General features: G+C 36.9%; 1 protein-coding gene across 1 annotated transcript in view; it reads left to right on the plus strand.

Annotated features, from left to right (window-relative positions):
• CCDC171 (coiled-coil domain containing 171) overlaps positions 1 to 26,015 on the plus strand; it is a gene marked incomplete at both ends in the record, with an annotated part of 57,093 nt that overhangs the window by 27,444 nt on the left and 3,634 nt on the right. Inside the window, 5 exons of the mRNA XM_010154613.1 lie at positions 673 to 1,177; positions 1,926 to 2,042; positions 6,857 to 7,083; positions 7,727 to 7,909; positions 9,912 to 10,097. Of these exons, the coding sequence (XP_010152915.1) occupies positions 673 to 1,177; positions 1,926 to 2,042; positions 6,857 to 7,083; positions 7,727 to 7,909; positions 9,912 to 10,097 (1,218 nt within the window). The remainder of the gene's footprint in view (positions 1 to 672; positions 1,178 to 1,925; positions 2,043 to 6,856; positions 7,084 to 7,726; positions 7,910 to 9,911; positions 10,098 to 26,015) is intronic.

Genomic DNA, 26,015 nt, shown 5'->3' on the forward strand with positions numbered 1-26,015 from the left:
GAAAAGAAAAAAAATTCATCAGGTTGAAAGAATTTGAAATGAAACTAGTCAAAATAAAAATATCTGTGTTACACTGTTCTTTTGAAAACTCAGTTATGTATGAGACCTAATTAATCTGTGAATATATAAGTAGGGGGTTGATTACAAAGTAATTAAGAGATCACCTTTACTTCCCCTTCCCCAGCTGCTACCAATCTGTCTAGGTTCATCTTCCAGAGTCTTCCTTCTTTTTTTCCTCTCTTACACTAACTTTCTTTTCTGCTTTGAAGAGCAATGTTCTCTCTGAAATTGGAGCATGTAATTGCTTATTGTTAAACCAACTCATAAAACCTGTGTTGTGGACAGCCAGGTACTGTTGGACCTTCTGCAGGCTGTTGCAGCACTAGTGGGTTATTGTCAGAAATCTGGAGTCCGTTTGTAGATGAAGCTTGTGCAAATTTTCCTTGTACTGTTGATTTGTTTTCATATATCCTGTTCTGTAGGAGTTTGCTAGGAGAGACACTTTGGCAGTTGTTACTAATAATTTTTGTTGCTTTGATGTGTTATGTGAATGTGAAAAGAATTTTAATTTTCTTTCAGCTTTTGTCTAGGTAAAAATGGTTTTGTTAATTTAAAAAAGATCTTCTAGTTAATATTCTTCTAGTTTTTGTTTATTTTTTCCCCTTGTCCCAGGAATACCAAGAAACAGCAGAGAAAAACAAGAAAAAAATGTATGTCCTTGAAAAAAGATGGGAGACACTGGCCCTTGAAAATGTTTCTGTGAAAAATACGCTAATGCAGGTTCAGAAGGAGCATTCATCTCTCCTGGCAGCCTGTGCGCTATTGGCAGGTGCCCTGTATCCCCTCTATGGCCGACTGTGTGACATGTCTTTCCAAAGAGACCTTCTTCAGGGTCAGGTCAACCTTTATGAATTAGTGAACCAGGAGATTAGGACTCTAGTGCGTGCTCTGTCTGATGTAGAGGAAGGCAATCAAGATGAAGCAGAACTGAAGAAAAGAAAATTCAAAGACCCGATTCATGTATTCCGAAGAGGTGTGATTGCAGTTTTGGCAGCTAACAGACTTAAAGTTTTAGCCCAGTCTTCTAGTTCCCTCTTCTCCTGGGCAAGTGGTTTCAAAGAAGGCATTGGGATTCTAGTCTGTACAGGAGAGTCCAGAGGCAGGCGTAGTCTGTCAAGTAAGCTAATTATTTTCTTCTTTGATACGTGTTCTGTCAGATTACATGGTCAGTGAATAACAAATGGTAATGTTGTTATTAATAGAGTGCAAAGACAAATTTAATGACATCTTGACAAATGTAATTTCTGGATTTGTGATTTCTTGATTTCTTGACAAAAGTAATTTCTCTTAAAAGGAAATGCTTAGTAGGTTAAGCACTGAAAGAAAAATTACAGCTAGACACATGCACTCCTACTGTTTGGTATCCTTGACCGTTTGCGTGACAGGTTTCGGGACTAGGTGCTACCTCCTCTTCTCTGTGGTCTTGTAATGTTCCTGAGTGATTGACCATCAACATATTTTTTGAAAAGATACTTCCTTTTCTTTTATTAATCACTTTAAAAATTGATTTTCTATTAAAATGCAAAAATTGCTTTCTGATTCGGCTAAAATATTAGTATAGTGTTTCTAATTTTTTCTTTAGAGATTATGTAGTCCTCCTGTCCCTTCCGGTTACCACGCCAGCTCATGCTTCTCCCTGCAAGGACAAATGGTATCAAAAATGTTTCCCAAACTAGAAATTCCGTCTGCTTTTCTGTTTTAGTAGTTCTGGGAGCATATTTAATATAGTCTAAATTACCCTGAAAGAAGATTTAGTTTGTGGCTTATATACTTAGTTTTGGTCGATTTCTGAAAGAGCTGGGGATAGTATCGTGCATTATCAAGGTTACTCAGTTTTTATTGCTAGCTACAATTCTGTTTCACAGGTCACGAAGAGGGACAAATTCACTGTGTTGAAGCACTCAGCTGGTTTACTAGTTCTAACCTCCTTGCTGCAATAATCAGCTCTGTCACTGAGTTACAGGATGTTGTTACCAAACCAGGTAATTTTAAAAGTGTATCCTTGTAGTAGAAGATAAAATAATCAGGGTGGTTACCTTATTTCCATTTTTAGGAGTTTATCTAAACTGTTCTCGATCAAATCTCTGTAGAGTTGTGTTGTTGGAACAGATTAATTTTGTTTAATTGGTGGCATGATACTTTATCACTTTGGTGATGTGGAAGGCTTCAGAGTGATTCTAGAAAGGGTATAAACAGTTTTGTCTGTGTTGTTGTGAGGTAGAAGAAAAAATATCATTACACCACACCAATAGGTATTTGTCTACCTTGCTCTTAAAAGCTTCCAATGAAGTAATATTTACAAGCTTCCTAGTTGTCTTGTTCCACTATTCTAATATTGCAAAAGTGTTTTACTGAAGCTTAACCTAATTTTTTTCAAAAGAGAACAAGCTACATGATTTCTGTGTATTTCTTAAGTACAGGCCCTAAAACTGGGCACGTATTCAACCTCAGAAGTTACTGCTGCTGACTGAAAGGAAATAATTTCCTACTGTGTTTTATGTGATATGAAGGTAGAATTTCCAAACTTGGAAAACAGCTGAATTTAATGGGTATTATTTTCATTCTGGTTTACTTGCTATGTTGTGGATTTTGAGCGAGACATAAAATGCTCTCAATGTACACAATGTATAGCAGTCCTTATTTTATGTCTGTACTGTGTTACCTCTCCAAGTAGATCCTTAATTAGATTTGGTTTTAGATTCCCTAATTTTCTCTGTCTCTCCTCATATAGAATTCTACTATGCCTATTGAAAATTTTATTGCCAGTCTCTGGAAATGTCACCTCTCGATTCCCAGCTGTTAACTGTCTTCCTTAATTTCTTTGCAGTGGAGACTGATGTAAGATCTCACTTGGTTCCTCTGCATTGCTGTCACCCTTAGTTCTCTGGTACCTCGTGGTTTTAAAGTCCCAACAATTCTGTCACAAATTACAAGACGTTATAGGGAAGATAATTTGGATGAATAAAGGGAAATAATAGGACAGAGTGAAGGTGATGCATTTCCCAAAATCCTGAACAGTAAACTGGTTCCAGAAGTCAGCCATTAAGAGTAGGAGTGTTTTGATTCAGTTTCAGGTGCACTCGTCTTTGATCGCCCTGTTTATAGTAACTTTAATGTACATCCTTACAGAACAAGGTTTGAACTGTGTTTCAGAATATTTACAGGGTGTATACTGCAGATGTTCCTGTGTAGACATTGTTGAGGAAGAACAGCAGATTGAAAAAGGAGTGAAGAGGAACTTTACAACAGTGTTGATGTGCTGAAGTGACTAGTTAGAATACCCTAAACCTGATGATATTTTGTGGGTATTGAAGTATATGAGAATTCTGGTGGACTCCATTTGCTTGATATCTTTGCACTCAACACCGTTTTGATTTTGGGAATTAGGAAAGGCCACGCTGAGGGTGTTATGACCACAGACAGTTTGGTGATGCGTAGCTTATCTCTATTCTAAGTCATTTTCACAGAATCTCAAGATCTAACTGCTCAGGTATTACTTGGAATTCTGTTGCTGATGAGATCAAAACTCTCCCAAGGACCTTTGGTTCAAAAATAGTAATAAATAATTCAAAGTTTGATATGAAATTTCCAGAAGTATTGAAGTGATAAGGCTCTGAATGAATATATTTGAAACAAAGCTTGCATACTTAGGAAATTACTTTATGTTCTGTAATTCGTGTTTCGAATAGGATTTAAACCTTCAGACTGACTTAAATGATTCTGAATTTTTAAAAATGTAAATCAGCAATCCAAGTGGCATCTGCTGTCTTCAGACCTTGAAATAATGGCAGTTCCAGATTAGACTGCGTGACAGAGGAGGGAGTGGGCACAAGAAGGTGCTGTCCGGCCGGATCTACAATACGGAATGGTTCAGTGTCTTAAAAATTACTTCTGAAGATGGCTAGGTTCTGAGTTACCGTTTGAGGCAGTTGAAAGAAACAAGTCCAGATCACTCGGATAACACTCGGAACTTTTGAGCTTGCGTGCTCTGGTGATTTGAGTGTTTTAGGTTTGACATTCATGATCATTTTCCTTCACACTGTTCATTAGTTTGACTCTAACTCCAGCATGTCTTGGAATGATCTCTCAGCTTGAATTTGAATACAAGTTCATTAAAGCGTTGGGGTTTTTTGGCTTGGTTTAGTTTTTGTAAGGTTAGCTTTGTAGGTTTGAACAGAACCTGCACTATGATAAACTAGAAGAGGTAAAGGTCAAGCATTTTTAATACAAATATCATCAACTGTTACATACCCAAAGCTTTTGAAGCTTAGCATGGAAATCAGAGAAATTGTGTAGTACTACCAAGTTCATCCTGCTGTTCTGTTCCTCCTAAACAAAGTAAACAAGAATTCTTTCTTTATTTGTCAGTGAGGTAAGATTTTTCACTTTAAATTGTCTTTTTCTTGATTTGTGTAATGTAAGAATTCATTGCTTTTTGTGATATACCTGTATTTGTGTTAATAATTTCTTATACACAATGTGCTTCTTTTAATGCTTTTATTTTAATTCCTTGCTCCTTCTTGGGCAGGTACTTAAAATGTGTATACCTAAACTGTATATTCTCTTCCCAGTTATTACAGAGTTCCTTGTGGAACTGCATTATATTCCCCTTTTGTCTTTCAAAGCAGTTAGCAACTTGCATCAACATATTTCTGTGTAGCTACTCCAAACTGCTCTTCATAAAAAAATAATTAAAAAAAAAGGTGGTGATTTGGCTTTTTCTTCCCCATCTCAAGAAGATGCCTTAAGTTGTGGATGCTGAACTGTACTGAATATCAGAATCCTGAAGTGGAACAATCGATTCAAAATGCTACCACACAACTGCTGGGACTATTATTTATTTATTTTTTACACAGTTAAACTGGAGTTTCTAGATGTAGGAAAGGAGCCGCCATCCTAGATACTGCACATATGGAGAAATGCTGTGTTTTCTGCCAGGCAAACAATCCCTCATAAAATGAGATACCAGATGGGAATACTAGGAATAATGAAGGAACAGTAGCTCATTGTCAGTATCCTTGTTTTGATATTTACCAAAAATCACTGCAAAGGAGAGGTATTTTTAGAAGGTTTCAGTGCCATCTTACATGGAAGGCAGTACAAATGTTCTAGTTTTAATTCAGATTAATTTAACTAAACATTCAAACCAGTGAATTCATCATGTCTGGAGAAAAGAGATGGTCCTTGAAACTGGAAGACAGGTAGGACAGAATAATACGTGTTAAGTTACCATCATCATTTTAACTCTAATCTTTATGTGATCAGTAATTGAGAGCCCACATAAGAAAAAGGGAGGAGCCTTGGCCAAAGAATGCAGAACATTACAATAGAAGTTTCTTCGTGGTGTGAGAATAATAATTTTTTTTTTTTTTATTTCAGAGGATATTTCGTTAGTTGAAATGTAAGAAAAAAAGAGTTGGATAGATTTTTAAAAGCTTTAAAGACAAACAGAAATAGTGCAGTCTTAGACATGGAGAACAGACCGATCTACTACTCGCTCGGGTTATGGAGAGCCTGTCCTCAAAAATGGTACTCCAGTTAAGCACTAGAATCATTGCAGTGGTGGTATTGTGAAACCAAGCAGGAGAATGGCTCTGAAAAAAATAATATTTGACTTTATCATGTGCTGTTTTTCTGTGTTTGCTTACAGATGCATTTAATCTCCTGGGTGTAAATGATAAATTCTCTACGATGAGATCCATAATCTAAAAATATCAATAATCATGGTTTCTTTGCTTTGAACCTTTGGCTTTATCTTTGCAAAGTATAACAAGAAATTATTTAACTTAAAAGAAACTATAATTATTTTTGTCTGTTTATACTCTTAAGTAAATATTTTATTTCACTGCAGCAACAGGAGATCTGCTGTACTGCTGAATCTAAATAAGCTCTTCCATGCTTGTCATCTTACACTGATGGTATCATAAGACAAGTAATGACAGATTAAGACCTGCCTAGCAGAGGGAAAACTAAATTACAAGACTTTTATTAAGGCATAAATAAACCTATTAACTGTTATCTGGAATACCAATTAGTGGAAGGAGCACTGACAATTTTATTTATCAACATTAAACACAATTATTAATTACAGACTTGACGAATCTAGCAGTAAGCAGGACATGTTGGGTGTGCTGGGGCCTTAAGTCCATTATATGAGAAGGATGATTACCAAAATCCTGTGGGGAAATAAGTAATTGTAGCTGTAAAATTTTAATTGCCTTGGAATAAGGTAAATTATATTCTCTTGTCTCAGAATATAAATAGTATGGCATTAAGGTACCAAGCCTCAGTAATTTTGAACAGCAAATGATTTAGACATCTATAGAGGGGAGGGAAGAGGAGTCAGGAAACCCTCAGAAATTTGCATTGTAAATATTGCGATAAAGTGATTTACCATGTGCTGTCACATCTGACGTACTTGACCCGACTTGCGTTTGCTTGCATCTGTCTTACATGTTTTCTGAATTACAAAAGTAGAACACCCAAGAAAGACTTAGTATAGTATAGTGTAGTATTGGAGGAGAACATAAGAACAACTCGAAAATAATTATTTGACAAATCCTGTTCTTAATAATCCTATCCTACCCTTCCATCCAAAGTTTGACAGTAGAGTGATCATTGCTAAACACAGAATTTGTTCCAAAGTCTCTCTCAGATAGTTATGTGAGCTTCATCTTCCACTCGTTAATGGAAATTTCCATAAAGATGATGTTTGTTGCTGTTGCTTTTTTCCACTGTAAAAGCCCTGAAACCAGTAACCTACTTGATATTTCTTTTATGTTGCTGTTTCTTAAAGATCCAGAGCCCTGGCTTTCTGGACACTTACTTGTAAGTGCAGCCAGGAACTCTTTTTCAAAACTTATGGACACGTTGAACGTAATAATGGAGACTGTTCCACTAGACAGCAGCAGGAGCATTACTTACCTGGAGAAAGACTCCTTGGTACAGAGGCTGGCTCATGGACTTCATAAAATAAATACCCAGGCGCTGAAAGCTGGATTGTGTGACAGACTACCCGTTATGGTATGCATATTTATAGTGCTGCTTCATTTAAACAATAGGTTCACAGCATAAGTGTTAGAGTGAAGCTCTCTTGATAGCACCATTAATTTAGTTTCAGATTTTTTATGATTCCATTACATTGAAGTCAACTGTGTAGAGAATCAGAATTTGATTTGCAACACCCAAAAGCATTGGGGCATGAACATATCTTTTCTTTTACTGTCAGAGAATTTTAAGAAGAGAAGTGATGTATCCAAGAAAAAGATTTTTTTTTTTAAGTTCTATCAAAATTGTATTTGCTTTATAAGAAGAGACTTACTTTTTGCTTTAACTAAATGTTAACTTTTAAAAATTTTTTTCTTCTGCTTACTGTTCTGTCTTCCAGCAAAGATAATCTTCTTCCCTTTAATTGAAAAGAAAGGATAAACTTTCTCACATAATCTATCACTGTGGGCCTTACATGGAAGCTTCCTTAAAAGCAGAATTTTCAGTAACCCTCAACAGTAGATGAAACAGGTTCATATTTTTGCACTCTTGTGTGTCTTCTAGAGATGGAAGACAACGTCAGCTTCATCATAGTTTGCTTGGGTATTAAATGTGATTTGATTTTATTGCTAAAATAGCACATTTTATAGCACATGATTTTGTTTCTGTTTACTCGCAGAAAAACATAGCGTCCTTGCAGAAGCAAATATTGGAGTTTATGCAAAGACTTCATGCAGCAGACGTGGAACGCCGCTCACTGCGCATAAAACTTGCAGAATTCAAATGGAATTTCAGTGAGATGAAAAAAGAAGCTGACAAAGCCCAGAACCTGCAAGAGCAATTAAATATGTTTAAGAAATCTGTAAGTATGTTTGATTTAGAGGAGACTGCTTACAAGAGATCCTCCTTTTTCACATTTTTTGTGTTCTTTTAAAAAATAAATTTTTCGATTAAGAGGACTTTCCAGAAAACTTGCCTTGTAAATGTCACTAAACTACTAAGTGAGATGTATTTATAGGTATCTCCTTTCCACAGGAGCTTCTCTTTGATTTGTAGAATGAGGTATTCTGTGTAAATTATGTTTGGTCTTTATCAACCCAGATTTTCTTCCATGTGTTGAAAATGTTGGTGTGATTTATATACCCTGAAAGGATTTATAGATTTCACTTGAACAGAGTAAAGACAGCTGGAATGATAGTATCCAGTGAGCACATCCGTCAGTTCATAAAGCATAATTGTAGTATTTTAAGCTCTGCATGGATATTGCTGAATATTATGATAGATTTTACTGTATCTTTGAGTATGGGTTATATCCGAAGCTAGTCAGTGCAAGTTTTAGTGTGTTCGTTTCCTTGAAGGGGTAAGTTTATGGCAAGGAGAAAAAAATAACCCAAACCAAAAGCCCTCCTGCATTCTCAGTAGCACTTATGCACCAAATTCCTCTGGCCCTTTGCCATCGCTGATCGATTTACTTAAACACTGTGGGTTTGCTAACCTGTAAATAGTGCTGTCTGGCAGGAATGAGAGGAGACAACAAAGAGGTTCCTTAACCGCTTGAAGCCTCAGTGTAGTGAGTAAAGGGCATGGTGTTTGAGGGGTTGGTGCCATTCTGTGTGTTGTCAGTTTGTTCCCTGTCATACTCACGGCACTGTGCCTTCAGTCCTTGTTGGAGAGGAAGAAATTTAGAATCATAGAATGGTTTGGGTTGGAAGGGACCTTAAAGATCATCTAGTTCCAATCCCCCCTGCCATGGGCAGGGACACCTTCCACTAGCCCGGGTTGCTCAAAGCCACATCCCGCCTGGCCTTGAACACTTCCAGGGATGGGGCATCCACAGCTTCTCTGGGCACCCTGTTCCAGTGCCTCACCACCCTCTCTGTGAAGAACTTCTTCCTGATATCTAATCTAAACCTCCCTGCTTTCAATTTAAACCCATTACCCCTTGTCCTGTCACTACAGGCCCTTGCAAGAAGTCCCCTCCCAGCTTCCTTGTAGGCCCAAGGAAGAAGAAATTTGTCTTGCTTTAGCATGCCGGGAGGCTCACTGGGCACCTTTTCCTTCTGTGCCTATTTTCTATAGGTTGCATTCAGCACTGAGCTCCCATTTGAGCTGTCTGAGAAGGTGGATAAGGATTCTTATACATGCTTTTCAGATGCAAAGTCCCAGAATTAACACCATTTTCTGTAGCTGTGCCCAGTGCTGATCCTGAGGCCTCCTTGGTAGACCTATCAGTGAGTCCTAGTCAAAACACTTCCAAGCGGAGAATGTTTGATAGATGATTTCACATCCATTCTACTTCCTGTTCCTACTTGGTAAAATGGATTTTGTTTTTACTCAAATGGACAAGGTTATATCTAATCATCTTCAGTTTTGTTCTTAATGTTTTTTATTCCCCTGCAGTTCTGGGACAGTTAGGTGAAATTGTCACAATTTAGATTGTTGTTCAAGTGTAGATAGAGTTTTCCTTGAAGAATTATTTCTTCTTCTGGAACATTTTAGGAAGAGGAGAAAGAGTCCAGGAAGATGTTGACAAGGGTTAATAAAATGTGCACTGAAATGTGGTCCATTGATCTGCGTATTTCCTTCTAAATATTGATTCTTTACAACCTACATTGCTAATTTGAATAATGAATGCATACTATTTACAGTACCCTGAATGCTTTGTTTAAAAAAATACATTGAATAAAGTTGTCTGCAGTTTTAGTATTTGGTGATGTGTTTTCATGTTAAAAATCCTAAATACTCATCTTTAGAACACTTTGGTTTTAGAATTTGAAACGTTTGCCAAGTGGAACTCTGAAAGTCAGGCATGTAAACAAGTGAATACAACTACACAATCAAACGCAATTTATTTCCCTTATCAGAAATTGATCACCCATGAGAAGTTTGAAAGTGCATGTGAAGAATTAAATAATGCATTACACTGGGAGCATCAGGCACAAGTGCTTTTGAATGAACAGGCGCAACAGCTACAGGAGTTAAATAATAAACTAGAATTGCACTCCAGTGAAGAAGCAGATAAAAATCAAGTCTTAAGTGAAACTGTAAAGGTAAGATGGTTATCCTTCTGAAATAGGCACCAGAAATCTGCCTTTTGGTGAATAAGCCAAATCTTGCAGTTATTGCACAAATGAAATTATAGAAGTAAATGAACACATACTGCTCCATCTGTTGGAATTTTGGGTACACTTTCAAGATGAAACTTAAGGTATAACTTCCCTTTTCTGCTTTTGGGACTGGGTGGTGTACACCAATATCTGTAATCTGTGAAGTGTCTGGATTTTACGTGATACATAGGAGACAGCAGTTCTAGCTGTCTCGAAGTGTTTGCAGACTATAGGAAAAATGAAGGAAGAAACACAGGAATACTTTGATTCTTGATAGAGATGATAAGAATATTAAAACCTGGATTAGCTGTTCCCTGACTATAATCTTAGGGTAGAGAATACATTTGTCAGTTCAGGAATAGGCTAGGTAACAGTAGAGAAGGGTCTTTTTTCATCCTGAATAATTTCCTCCGAACATCTCTTCCTTCATTACTCATTATGTTATCAGATTCTCTGGTAGAAAATCAGAGAGCAAAGAGAGAATAGGAAGTTTGACACCAGGAGGATGTCTAACACGGGAAGGGAAGAAACCTTGTGATGGCAGGTCAGTAATGTATGGTGACCTGAGCTCTGCAGCTTGCTTGTTTTTTTTATTTAGAGCAAGCTTTGCTGCTTGTGTCTGCTCCTCAGCCTGACTGCTGTCTTTTCATCTCCCAGTATTCTTCTGTGAATTGATAGTTAAGCAAAAGAGACTGCTTCACTGGTATTTTGAGAAATAGAAGCACTTGTGATTCTGAGGAAGGTTTAGGGGGAGGGAGTGATAAGAAATGTCAAGAGGCGGGAGGAGAACCAAAAAGATGCAAGCTGTAAAACTAGTAGAAATGTCAGAAACCATTGTTGAAAATGTAACAGTGAACATGGATGTCAAGAAGGATGACGTGCAGCAGAGTTGAAGTTTGAAGTGATGAACAGTGGAGGAAGCTGAAGGATGTTGTTAAATTTATTAAGGAGGGTTTTCGTCAGCAGTATTATTTCCTAAAAATGCCTTACCTCACTAAGGGTGAAAGACAATGACATTTCCAATTTACCTGTTAGTTTTTGTGTTCTTTCTCCCTCCCAATCCTCTAACCTTGGGTGTTCGATTCCAGTGTAAGAATAAACTTATATTTAGGTCAGGTTGCTTGTTAATACTATCTCGTTTTTGTTTTGGGTATTTTTTTTAAATTTAAAAAAAAATAAAAAATTTAATAAAAGATGTTTTCTAAGTTTTTTTTTCTCCCAGAGTTTAAGATAATCCCACTTTATTCATGGCTTTATTAATGACAGGCAGAAGTGGTCTCTGCCTTTGCCCTGGTGTTTTAATTGACAGATGTCTTTCTCTTGGTTAATTGTTTTTTGTGACTTAATTTTTTTTTCCTGTGGTTCTTGTTTTGCAGTACAGTGGAAGAATCTCATCTCTGTAATAGTCGACCCTGACCTTGTAAAACAGCGTTCTTACAATTGCATAAGCATTTAAATTCTTAAATAGTAGAGAAAAAAAATAAACAAAACAAACCCAAAAAACCCACAACTGTTGCACTGAAAAATATAATAGAAAAAAATATGCCTTCATCTTCACCTTAACCTAAAAAATAATCTATTGGTCTACACTAAGTGTACATAAACAGTTGGGAGAATGTGGTGGTGTATACAAGATTTCGGATGGAGTAGAGTGTCACTGAGTAAAAAATCTTGCTTTGATGTCTTTATTCATGATTTTTAAATAGGAAAAGGGGAAATATAGGGGAAAAATAAAGTATTAGGTACTTTTTCTTTTGATAACTTATTTTTAAACTTACACTTGAACAGCAGTCAGTAAGAAGGTATTTTGGCATTCACGTACTTCCATAAAGTAGGCTTATTAAAGGAGTAATACTTAATTTCTTAGCTTTATCGGTTCAGATTTTAATCCTGTATGTTTTTATCTTCTTAATGGCATATACCATAGAGACATCCAAAGTAGCCAATTACATTCAAGGTCAGCTGGAACTAAGCAACTCTTTTACGCCACTTTTTTTATTGGATGGGGTAAATCAGTTCAGATTTCCATGTCTTCAAAGAGAAACTTTTACACAAGTGCTAAACAGGCATCTGTAGCAGACATATCTTTGGTCTTTGTACAGGCATGTCGTAATTCCAGGTAAAATACTTTTTTCCTATTGACAGGCACAGTGTGTGTATTTACTTCCTTTTAGGTATGTTAGTACCTGTAATAAAAACAATATAATGTTAAGGTTTAATTTACGGAGCATATCCTATAAATTATTAATGAATAACTGCGTATTTCCAGTGCAATTTATGTTAAATCATGTAACTTGCTACTGATCTGCTCATGTTCAATACACGATTTAGAAGAAGATACTCTAAATTTGGGGTTTATTTACTCTGCTGAGTTTCGTGAAGCTGACATTGATTTGTGACAGCATAAGTGAGAAATCAAAGCATGTGGATGAGATTCTTAACACCAACAAAATGTTTTCTGATGGGAAGGTTTGGAGTGTTCACTTTCACTTGCTGTTTCATTCAAATTATTATACGCATATTCTGTGTTCAGGAAGTGTAGGATCCTTTGATAAGCAGGCATGTCAGAATTAATTCAATTCTGATGGTGGCTGGGATTTCTAGTTTTGTTAGAAGTGGGTGTTTTCCCTGAGCAGGCTCTCTGTTCTTGATGTGTATTTCAAGTGAAGGTGGTACACAATTTGCTGCTTTTTGTTGGCTTTCCTCTTTGTACATGTATAGCCTCATATTTTCCCTGAAAAAAATAATTCTATTATTAATACAAGTTCTTGTATTAATACCATTGTACACACTTTGCAGTTTTATAGTTCTCTGTTTCTCCAAATGCAGTATTATAACTTTACAGGAAGGTTAAAAGGCCTCACTTACATGGAGAAGACCGAGTAATTTTCATGCTTCTCAGGTAGAACAGCCAAGATTACAGTCACTGTAAGAACAGAAATAGGTTTGGGACTTTTTTTTTTTTTAAATTTTAACCCTGACATCTTAATTTGGAAAGACTGTTAGGATTTGGGTGTGCTGAGGGGTACTATTGGTTCCCAAAAACTTGTCACTTTGCCAAGAAATGTCATGTCTGTGCATTACGGTGTTAAAGGCTGTTCTTTAAAGAAAGCAGTATAGCTTTACCATTAGCATCTAACTTAATGAAGAATTTGTATTAATCAAGCTTAGCATGTTAAAGAGAAGTGAGCTCTCCTCTGAATAGGTTAGAAACCAAAATTCATGATTCATTAATTAAATGTTTGGGGTGGGGTTTTTTTAAGTTTCCATGCTCGCTATGTTCTGAACACCTAAATAATTTATAAAGTAGGTAAGAATTGGATTAGTATTGCCGTGTGCCCTATTCATAGTCAAAAGGGGTCATATTTTTTCTTACTACTATAAACTGCAGGTTAAACAGTTTTGTCATGTATTTCAGTTTGCATTAACACTATTGTTAAAATAAGTAACCCTGCTCATTCTCTTCTTCTGTAACGTAACTTCCACTGCTGCTAACAGATAGTGTTCAAAGAGTTAGGTCAGCTAATGCTTGTCCTGGAGGTGGTCCTTTGTGCTTTCTTGTTTAAAGATTGCAATGGATGGTACATGGAATTTAGGTATATGGGAAGGGGTAGTCTTTCCAGGCTTCCTTCTGGCAGCTACTGTCCTTACATGGTAGGAGAGACACATAGAGAGCATGTTGTTGTGGACTGTGAATGCTTCTCTTCACAGAAGGAAGGAAGACAACTGGCACAAAGTCTAAATTCTGTTATGCAGTTTGCACTTCACATAACCTAAACCTAAACTTCACCTTAAATTTTTCTGTTCTGTGGTTTGTCCATGAAATTAATATTGGTTTATTGTCTTACTACCTACTTTATTTCCACTTTATTATCTTTTTTAAAGTCACAAATTTGTGCGCTGAATCTTCTCTTGGAGATAAATACCTGTACTCTGTTTTGTTCAGCACTTTGAAAGCAGCTGTTTATGTCGGGGCGCACAGCTCTCCTTGCTTTGCTTCTCTGGTTAGCCGCTAAGATTCAATGTCCAAGGGTTGCCCTGTTCTTTTTCCACTTTAGAGATCACCTCATTAGGAATGCTGATCTCTGTGTTTCCTCGCTGAACTAACTTATTTCCAGCCAGGTTGTTAGGTCTGTGTATTTCCTTTGTTCTGTGCCTGCAACATTCATCAGTATCAGCATGAACAGTCTGGAGGGACTGAGGTCAGTACATGGCCTTAAGAAAAGTATTGTATTTGCTCCACAGTCATCAATGAAGCAACCAAGCAACTAGCAACCAAGTTGTTGAAGGTCTGCGTTAACTTTTCGGAGTTTGGCTTTCTGGAAAATACCTAAGTAATGAGCAGAATAGGAGAAAGAATAAAGTTAAAATTTGTGGTTATGAACTAGTTAAGTGTGCTTTAACATGAAGTCCAGTACAACAATTTGAAATTTTGCAGTATGAGTCACGCAAACACAATTAGAGGCTCTTGTTTTGAAAGGCTACTGACATTACCAGTGTGTTACTGTTTAATGCCTTTGCTGTTCCTCTTCTGTCCAGTTTTGCAAATTCACTGTAATTTGACCAATGTTAAGGTTTTACACTGGAATTTGAACACTTACCTATACCAGGTGAACATTTGTTGTTACTTTTTCAATTATCCTACCATAAAATATTTCATTTGTTAGTAGAAAGAATGTTATTGAGGCTGGTTTTGTCAGGTGAATTTTTTTACTGTCTTTGTACAGTAAGAAAATAATAAAATAGTCTAAGAATTGCTTCTACTTTACATTGAGAGAAGAATGAAACAAAGTGTCATTTTATTATATTCATGTTCCATCTAGTCAGGTGTAAACATTATTTATCTAATAAGAAAATACACCCCTATTGTTAGAAAAATTAGTATTTTATTTTCAACGTCACAAAGAGTTTAAGATAACTGAGGAAGATGCTGTCACCATTGTAACGATTTGGGTGTAATTTAAGCACTGAGAGAGAACACTGGAATAAGTCGTGATTACATAAGATCACTTTAGTTAATCTTTGAAAGCTAATTATGACCAGAGTTAATTTCCAAGTAAGAATACATTTTCCTTTCTACAGAAGATTACTGGATAAGTTTGATCATGCTAGTCTCGTTCAGTAGTCTGATTTGAACAGTCATTTTAATAATTATGCACTTAAGTACCCTTCTGGTAGTTTGCAGAGGAAGGCGAGTAACCAAGACGGGTAGAAATGTACCCAGGAATTATTAAACTAATGTGGAAACAAGAGTCAGTGATTTGGACTGCAGGTTACTTCTCAACAGGTGGCTAAGACCTTGGGTTTTTTGGTCTGATATTAATGACTGGCACACAGTGAAATCTGGACTGCTTGAGCTATATGTTTCCAGTGTAGTAACGTTTCCTGTTTCAGGGAATACTTTTTATCTTGGGTCTGTTTGCTGCATGGTGCTATTAAAAAGAGAAATTGTGACATTCTGTCAAAGACTGAATAAAGAAAATGGAAAACTTTTAACAAAGTAATTGGATGAACAGAGCGTTCTTACAGTCTTTCAAAAATAACTTCCAGTATTTTCTGGGTATTCCTTTTGTAGGAACTACTTGCCTCCCTTGGGGGAAGGGGAGAATAAATGGAACAATATCGGGATCTAAAAGCTTAATGGTTTTATTGCTGCATTGTAATTATACTAATAAACACCTCTGTCCATGACCTTGGAATTTATAGTGCAGTGAGAAAGATTTATTGACATGTAATTTGGCAGAAAAATGGGATTATTGTGTAATTACAGTGTATGGTTGTTAAGCATACGTACTTGCATGCCGTTTATCCCTGTTGTTTCAAGACCTTCAACTACGTTTCAATTTTCACTCAAGGAATACAGAAAGGCTTCTTGGTAAATCCCATGCCTGGGAGATCTTTGTTATATGGTTGGGTCAACTACAAAGTAACTTTGTTACCTTGAGATGTGCAGGGGGGATCAATAGATCTTTAAAACAGCATGTGATGGTTTTAAAGCAGTGCTCTACAACCTATTTTTCCTGGTAGTTTAGATATCAATGTGTAGGACTTTCTGCTATACAGGTTCTCGATATACAAGTCCTTTATGCATAGATTTGCTTCTTGCTGCTCTTCATCTGGGATATCTCTAGGGCCCCATCATTTTTTCACCTTAGGTTTTCCCATGATCTCCCTTTCTGTGTGTGTGAAGCTAAGTCTGTAAAGGTCTTTCTATGTTCTTGTGAAACCGTAAGTAACCAACTTTCAAATACCTGTTGGAATATAATTAAGCTGTTGCAATATGATTAAATATGTATCTAACTGGCATAAGGCCAAAGCAAGAGATGTACTCCTTTGCTTTTCGGTCCCCTCTCTTGGCTACATACTATGACAGCAGCCATACCTGTCTTTCATGTGATTTGGTTTTTGATTTTAATATGTCATTCTATTTTCATTAGGTATTTGATAATTTTCAGGGGCAGTTTTTTTCCAAATTTATACCGCTTTCAGCTTCCAAAATCTACAGCTATGCTGTCTTCTTTTACTTGTGAATAGCCTGGAAGATCTTTGAGATTGTAGCAGGGCAACAAACTCAAACCAGAAATTATTTTTTCATGTTGCCAAAATTTTTGTGTTTTTACAATATGTATTTATGAAAAAGCCACTGAAGTTCTTGTTGCTACCTGAGTAATTTTGCTTAGTTCAAAGGACTTTTAAAAAAATTTTGCAAACTTTCTAGCTAGAGTAAACCCACCTTAATTGTTGGTTGGTTGGTTGTCAGCGGAGTATACAATAAGTAGTTAAGTGATTTAAAGATTATGAATTTGTTAGTTCTAAATAAGTCTCACGATTTCATTTGTAAATTTATAATTTAAATTTATAAAGTGCTTTGCTGTCGTACAAGAAAATTTTTGAGGTGTGAGAAGGAAGAAGTGTGTTCTTAGAGGAAAAAAAGGTTAATAATTTGCTAATATAATTGGTTGTGTGCTATCAGCCAATGCATAATAAGGCATATTTATTACTGTTGTTTCTATAGGGGCATGAAGCAGGTAATTTTCCAAGTTTTCTACCATCAAGTTGTCATTTTATCTTGTACTCAGGAAACGTACCTAAGTGAAAAATATGAATAATAATTCAATTTAACAGTAGCAGTGATACATTGCTGTCAGGGTTTACCATGTCTGCTTCAGGATCTGTGTGTGGCCTGCTCAGAAAAAGGTGTTCCTTGTTCAAGGTTTGTGCTTTCAGTTGGCACGTGGTATGACACAAAGCATATCCAGAGGGAAGGGAGACACGCAATCAATACACCTTTGTAGGACTTTGATCTCCTTGTTGGATATTGGTATGTAATATATCTTTGATGCTTTTTCAACAGAATGATTTAGAAGTTGCCTTTTTGTATTAGTTAAATTTTGGTTTACCGTATCTGTTCTTTCTGCCAAGAAGGTTACTCTCCAGTTTTTAATGAAGGGAGGGATAGGGATGACCTGTATAAAAGAATAGACCTTTTAGTAAGAAACTACATATTTATCAATTCATTCTCATTTTATTGAGGTTTAAAGAGTAAAAAGGATAAAAGGAATCATGCATGCGTGTTTTTCCCCTGCAGATACTTCATGCAGCAGGATGTGGCTGGCATAATATTAAAATAAAATATGCATACACTAAACAGCATTTGGGGCTGTCTGTGGAAATGCATATACCTGAATACAAATGTATGGTTTGGTCAGAACCCTTCTGAAGGAGAATGCAGTGTTAGAATGTAAACCGTATAGAGTGGTAAGTCTGCCAAAGCCCACGTCAGTGTTAGTGCTATGTTAAAAAAAGGTTTGACCAATTCATTAATTAAAGAAAAATTAAAACCTTGCTCAAGCAAGATCAAGAATTTAGGTTGCATAAATTGACATTCTTGGCATTGCCCGTAACTGCTTAATGTGATGGCTCACAGCGATATGCTCATGTCTGGTGGAACTGTGCAATAGCCTCTTCCAAGACACTGCTGCAGAATGATGTGCAGCACTATAACAACTTAACTAGGACCGCACCAGTATATTGAGGTCATGGACAGTATTTTTTCCTACTCAGACCTGAACCTTAACTTATATTTAGAAAATTTCTTGAAACTGTTCTAAAGGCTTTTAGGATTCCCATTTTGTGAGCCAGTGTCTGAACACACATAGCCCGTGTACCCTAATTCTTGTTTGTTTAGTACTGAAGCAGGATGCTGTCTGATTTAACCTGTCCCTGATGACTTTTTAGTCTGTGTCCAGATTCCCACTGACTTCAAATTCTGTGCCTTTTCAAATAAACAATGGGAATGAAATTGTGGCTGTTTTATTGGTAGGTAATGTTTTATTGTGAGTGTTAATAGTTTTATTGCTGTTGTTCCTCCTTCTTCCTGAACCATCTAACTGTTATGATTTATAAATATTCCAAACAAATTGAATGATGCAGATCCAATCGAGGAATATTTTTTTGAGAATGTGAAACAGTCAGTGTCTGGGCTTAGATATGTCACTGGTAATGAAGATCATTAAGACCAGTGGGACACGATCAGGGACAGATGGTTTGAGCCAGGTTCACCTATCATGAAATGCAAGAAACTGGTACAGTATGTTGTGTCATCATGGATATCCAGCAAAATATTTGTGCATGTACATGTGATATAGTAGCATTTGTAAACCACACTGAAGTCCTGTTGCTGTTTGTGTCTGTCTTATACATTGTGTGCTAATGTGCACAATTAGAAAATATACAGCAAAATTAAGCAACAGTATTGCAGATGCTTGTGTATGGCAGTGTTACAGGGCAGCATCAGAGTTCCCCTGTAACATTAGGTGCCTCACATACATACCTATGGGTACATGAGCGAGTTACGGAAAGTCCTCTTTTGCAGTACCAGGTGTAAAATATCTGTTTTAAATCTTGGCACTGTAACAACTATAAGGCTGGGGGCTGGTCAGGGTAAACAGTGTTAACAATGAAAAAAAGAGGATTATTTTTTTTCTGTAGCACTTAACTGATTTAAAGGCATGGCACTGCCAAAGCACAGAAAAGCTGCTACTCCTGCAAGGCTGGATCTTGTCTAGTCTGCAGTTGCACAGGGTTAGGTGGGAGAGGCATTTACTTTGCTAGGGAGAAAAAAGAAACAGCAGTCCTGAGGTAGCATGTCAGACACGAATGAGGAGTGAATGATGCCACCATGCATGCGATTCCAAAAATTTATTCTCACTTAACATCAAGGGGTTTTCTAATACACTTATAATTCACAGTGATAAAGCCTGAGTTTTTCTAAAATCGTCTTTGTTCCATTAAGGTGGTGTAATCCTTCTAGCAGCTTTCCAGTAATACTAACATAATTCACGTAGAAGATGATAAAAATTTCAAGATTATCATGTGCATAAATTTTATTATGTACTTTAACATTTTCCAAAACATAGTTTAAAAGTACAGCTTAATTATTACCTCTGATTTGATTAGTGTTTATCTGGAAGGCCCAGTGCATTCAAAAGGGTTTCGCTCAACTTTTTCAACTTCTGTTTCTCTTCAAATACAGAGATGTGCCTAGCTAACACATTTTAACACTGATGTTTTTGTTTGCTAATACTAACAGTCCATGAGGATCTTAGAAGGCTCTGGGGAGACCTTATAGCACCTTCCAGTACCTGAAGGGGCCTACAAGGAAGTTGGGCGGCTTTTTCCAAGGGCCTGTATTGACAGGACAAGGGGTAATGGGTTGAAATTGAAAGTGCATAGGGTTAGATTAGATGTCAGGAAGAAATTCTTCATGGGGAGGGTGGTGAGGCACAGGAACAGGTTGCCCAGAGAAGCTGTGTATGCCCCATCCCTGGAAGTGTTCAAGGCCAGGCTGGATGGGGCTTTGAGCAACCTGGTCTAGTGCAAGGTGTCCCTGCCTACGGCAGGGGGGCTGGTCCCTTCCTTCTTCAAGGTCCCTTCCAACCCAAACCATCCTGTGATTCTGTGATCTAGCCCGTGTGGGCGGTTTATATTTTGTGATTACTTCATATAAAAACTTTGACATTTTTTGTTCAGTTTTACTTACTTTAGAGCCAAGTGATGTGAACCTAAGATGTCTCTTCTGGAAGAAGTGTTGTTATGTGGAATTATTCAGGAATAGCTACTGCGTTTGAATTAAGAAGTTTTTTTTTAATTCATGATAACTTTAAAGCATACACAGCTCAGTGACTTCATAAAGCATTTTCAGACATCCCTTGCTAAACATTTTGAGCTAATACAGTCGAAAAATACATTCGTTTCTGGTTGATCAGAATAGATTTTCTCTTGAGGAATAAGTCTGCATTGTAGCACAGAGATATTAAGCCTAGTTTTAGGTCTCTGGGGCACTGTACTCCAGCCTGGAGCACTGCAAGTAAAATGCTTGTGGTAGCTAAACCGGTGTGGGTGTTTGGGACCTACTTGTGCTTCAGTCAACAAATGGGCTGTTGTCTAGGCATACACAAGTAATGTAGTATTCACACAACATGAGTGCCTACAGTTTCAAGTTATTTTGTAAGAGAAATCTCTTGCAAGATGGAAATGCATGTTTTCCTCATCTGATCCACTGAGTGACTCTTGAATAAACTTTTATTGAAATGTTTCTTATTCTTAATACTTAGGTTCTAGATCCTGTGGAGTAACTGTATATCACAGCTGCTTTTTAAGCTACCTGCACCATCATTTAACTTTTAATTCTCTTTAGATGATTGGTTGACTTTTTATGATACTGCTTTGCCTAAAGCTTTCTGCTGTGAGCTTAGTTTGTACTCCAGAATAATGAGGGCTTCTTACATAAAACAGTCATGATCAATCGTATTTGCCATTGTGTCAGAAATGTGAAAATATGTCTGCAAGTATCCCTTCATTCACCAGTGTCTTGTTGGTTATTTATTAAAATCATTGTGCTGGTTGGCGTCACTGTTTTGCTTAGCAGACCCACGAGCACCCGGTGACGACGTTACACTTGGGAAGACAGGAAGAGCCGTTTCACACGTTGTTAGGTACACGGTGATCTGTAAGCTGTGTTTAAGTGCTTCCCTGCTACATCACATACTTCAGAGGAGAGTGTGTCAGGTGTGTCCATCCCCAGAATGCCAGCGTATGAAAAGATTGCTGCTGTCAGGACTGAGCAATCCTTCGGGTCCAAGAGCAAAGAGGTCAAAGAAAAAAAAAAATTACTGCTTTTTCTGCAAAGTAGATACAGCTCATTCATATGTCCTTTTGAGTACTCATATTTCTTCTCCTAGAGAAGTTTAAAGGGCGTGTGAAAGCATTTGTTTTTGAAGGGATGTCATGGGTGGTCAGCCTCAGGTTAGCTCTGCTTTGCAAGAGCAGAAAAGCGACATGGAGTTCATTTCAAGCTGTTTTAAGACACCACTGCAGTCACTGTGAAACAGTGAATACAGATAGAGTATGTTGTTACTGCAGTTTGGTTTCCGGTTGAGAATCTAAATATGTGTCTTAGACGTTCTTTTTTTTTTTTTTTTTCCCATGTATCAATGAGAAATATCAGTTTTGAAATTCTTTTTTTTTTTGGATGCAGAACATTTTTCCCTGCCATTTTTAATCTGTATTGATAGAAGTAGTTTCAGAAAACATGATGTGGAAATTCAGCTGTGTAGTTTGAGCTAATGTGATTTGGTTTGCATTGCAGTCCTACACACTAAAAATACAGTTGACATTAAATACTAATGTAACGTCTTGTACCTTTTGAGGGTGCAAGACTTCTCTAGGTTATCTGTAGACTCCGAGACCATCCTGATGTTTATGTTTGCCAGCAGGGGTGATGGAAGTGTGTTTCAACTCATGGAGGAGTGGATGCTGGCTAAACTTTGTATTAATTTTTATATTGTGGAATTTTATTAGTTATGTGTGTAGGATAGTTTTGAGGATGTGTTCAGTGTACAGATCTTTCAAAAAGTAGTATTTTGCATTTAAATGGAAAATACACACATAAAACTTAATCCTGAAGACAAAATCTTTAATTTCACAAATTTGTTCATCATACACATAGTTCAGTACATTTGCATATCTTGTATTTCTGTGTTGTGTCTGTGTAATTTAAATCTAATTTAGTAAGTAGTTTGATCTAGCTGTAGTTGATCTTGGAAAACGTGCTCTCAGTATAGATGTGTCATACATCCTTTGCGTGATTTTTAAACTGCATAACCGTCATCGTTCATCTAGAATGACTGTCCATCTGGTATCATTTGACTAGAGTGCTTTTTTTGCTTGTAAAGGATGACAGTGTTAAACTTTTGATTTATTTTTGTAACTGGTTTGAAGAAAGAGATTCCTTACTGCAAATCCTAAACTTGTTAAAATTACTTGTGGAAGAACCCAGCCGACAGGATTTTTCTTCAGTATTAGTTACTTGCTCTTGACTCCAACAAATGGTTTTTCATGGTCAGTTTATGGGGAGGGAAAGCCTAAATCTAAAAATATCTCCAAAGGGAACTCCTTCTAAGGATTCTCATGAAAACGTGACTAATCTGTGAGATTTTGGTGGACTGTAGGGGAACTAGTGCAGTGATGTCTGAATTAGCACCTGAATGTGCAAGCATCTGAACTAAACAGATAGCTGTCCTTATATGGAATGCTGATAAACAGGAGTTTGGCTTCTAAGTTGGTTCAGAATCACTTGTGCTTGAAAGTGAAAGCTCAGCATCTTCACAGAACTATGTGCAGACATAGTCGTTTTTTAAAACCTTCATTCTTCTTATCATATTTAGCCTCAACTTTCTAACAATTGTAATTGTCCACAGAAAACATTCTAAGATAAATGCATTATCAGGTTTTGAAATTTTCTTATTTTTGTAAATACTAAGACCTGGGGAGCAAAGTAAGGGCTATATTGTGGATTAAGTGAAATATCTCAAGGCTGTGCTTTTCTGATAACTGAACCTGAAGTGACCTTTCTCAGACACAATTACAGAGCTGTATGTTTTTCCTTTAATTTCATCAGGGGTTTAATTAGTATACAAATAAAACTTCCCTTATCTTCCTTTCTACCTAATTGGCTTGTCTTCGCTTATATATGAAGAATGTGAAAATGGGCTGTAATTAGGGTGACCGTGTTAACCTTTTTTTCTCAAATGTACTGTTGCCTAAAGGCCTCAAGGCCTAAAAACAGTGCTTTGGATTATTGCTTTGCAATCACTATGGCTCTCCCATAGGTTTTCTCATGAGCAGAAGGGCTTTGGGTGCTGCAGGTTCCCACTGCTTAACGGGATCTTCATTCTTCTCCCCACTAAATGTTTATTGATTATCTCACTGCTCCACACTCAGCCTCCAACAACTTAATATCAGGTGACAGTCAGGAGAGTTCTCCAAGTAATTAGAGTGGAGCATTGAGGGAACAATTAGGAGCAGAGTTATTAAACTTGATTTATCCTATTCTCTCCTGAACACTTTCTTGGATATCAGAACATCGCACTTTCACAATCTACCCTGGCTGAGAAATTAGTGGCTAACCTGCTGCTTATCATTGTTGCCTTGCTGCCTTGAGGCACACCCTCTTGGTTTCAGTCACTCAGCTGGAAATATTAGAGTCCATAAAGTTTATCAAGGGTTTTAATTAGATCAATCTGAAGAAGGAAAAAAAAGAGAGGCTTAGCAGCCATTACTTTAGAATACTCCACACTGTGTTTGAGCGATTTCCAAGGCTTGACTTTAACCCACAGTAGCAAGGAAATTAAAGCGAATGCTGAAACTGCTTTGAGAGAGCTAAAATCGGTTTACATTTTGGTTAGATACTGCAATATTATTGATACGTAAAGTCTCAATCCTTTGGAGATTTCTAGAAATAATGGTGAAAGTTTTGAATATAATAAAGCAGCTGTTCAGTGAGATATTTGATTTAATCATTTCTATATTGCTTCGTCACCAGCTAGTGTGGATTTCTGGCTTCATGCTTTCATCCCTGTTACTGCCTCATTAATAGGCCTGCAGTTGGTAAGCAGGATTAGTTAGGGGCTCCCAGAAGATTTTGACACCTAGTGGGCCTCTTCACCTTTTGTGGTCAGTGGTGAAAGCTGTATGTGGGAGCAGATAATTCTGTAGCCTCTGTAGAAGTATAGCTCTCTGCATATTCATTTCATTTTTATCATAGTGTTCCTGTCATCCTGTCTTTTTTCACTCATTTAGACCACTAAAATCTTGGAGCCAGACTCAGTTCCAGCAGCGCCCACATCAAGAGTTGGCTTGCATCGAAATACTAGTAGAATTATCTGTTCTGCATGGGCCAGAGCTCAGTCCTGTGACTGCATCTTAAAACCAGATTTTTCAATCAGATGGGAGAGTGGGGTGGAACCAGAGCATTGGCACCAGAGACACTGTCCTCTGTTCCGTGAATTTTGTTTGTCAAAAGATGGGAATATGGGGGAGGGACCCCAACTGAGGTTTTCAGAGCTGTATCCTCAATGCTGCTTTAGTCTAAACCAAATAAAGAATTAACACAATGAATGGAAAAACACAATGATCTTTGTTCTTAAATTAAAGATGACTGGTTTTATCCTTTCTAATCCACATCTGGTTTCTTGGAAATAACTTTTCTGAAAATCTGACAATTCACAAACTCAGCTCTTTGGACAGGACTTCTATAGCTGCTGATGGCATTAAGGTAGAATTTCTGAAAGCAACGCTTCTGGGTTTGGATGTCTTTGTGTTAATAATGCAGTGGAAGAATGAGATCTGTGTGTTTATGATTTCGTAGGTGAAAAATAGCATTCTTCATTGAAAATAATGCCATAAGAGGCCGAATAGAGTTATTCAACCTGCAGTAGTTTGGGCAAGACCAATATTAACATTTTTGGTGTATAGAGTTTCTCAAATAAACTCCTGATTTATTTTTTTTTTTTCTCTTAGAGCAGTGATTAATCTCTGCCTGGATTTTGTAAATTGCTGAATAGAGAGTTCAGGTAGTAATGCTGTACCTTCCAAATCCACTGTTGAAATAACTGATTGGTTTTTTTGTCTTGAGAAATGTTTGAAGAAAATTGGTGCCGATCCACAGATTTCAGTTTATATTACAGAATTATGCAATTTTATGCTGCACTTCATTATTTTATAGAATTTTTCTCTAGCCTATTGTTATTTGAAGTGCCTTTGACTCTTGGGTACGTCTGAAAGTCTTGCAGATTAATTGAGTTTTCAGGGCCCTCCAAATTTTTGTCAGCCTTTTGTATATACTGTTCTTTGTATGTATCCACAGCGTAATACATACTCTCCATGTTCCACAACCCAGGTCAAGTACTCCTGAGTACAATTTATGTAGAGCTTTCTTAGAACTTAAGCAGAAGACATATCCATAAATATTGAAAACAAGGTACAAGAGCTCAGTCTTGCAGCTGTGCCTTTTCTCTGTCCTTCTGTGTTGGTTTACAATTTGTCAGGGAATTTGCATTTTGTAAAAGAGTGTTTATAGCCACCTATTACAAATTCTTTCTAAAAAGGCAATTCACAGCTGTAAGTAAAATGTAACATTTAGAAAACTATGAAATCACATTATTAAATACTCCAGTCTATAAAAGTATTGATTTATCCCCGCAGAAAGGAGCAGCAACTAACCAGGTTCTGTATTAATTAGTTCTGTGTGCGATTTGTCATCTATTGGATTAATGTGAATTGATTTAAAGCGTGTTGTGTTAATTCTAAGCCAGTGAGAAACATTAAAAAAATACACATGCTATTTTGCATGTTGAAAAACTAACCTTAAAATAGTGAAAGCAACATAAAATTGTGATTTATTCTTAGCAAGAATTGCAGCAGAACTGTACTTGATGCACTAACAGGGAATATTAGATTTTTTTTTTTTAATCCTGAAATTTTTGTATGGTGCAGAATATTTAAATAAATGCAACTTTG

This window comes from Eurypyga helias, unplaced genomic scaffold (genome assembly GCF_000690775.1).
Source record: "Eurypyga helias isolate BGI_N326 unplaced genomic scaffold, ASM69077v1 scaffold39926, whole genome shotgun sequence".
In the NCBI taxonomy this organism is placed as follows: Eukaryota; Metazoa; Chordata; class Aves; order Eurypygiformes; family Eurypygidae; genus Eurypyga; species Eurypyga helias.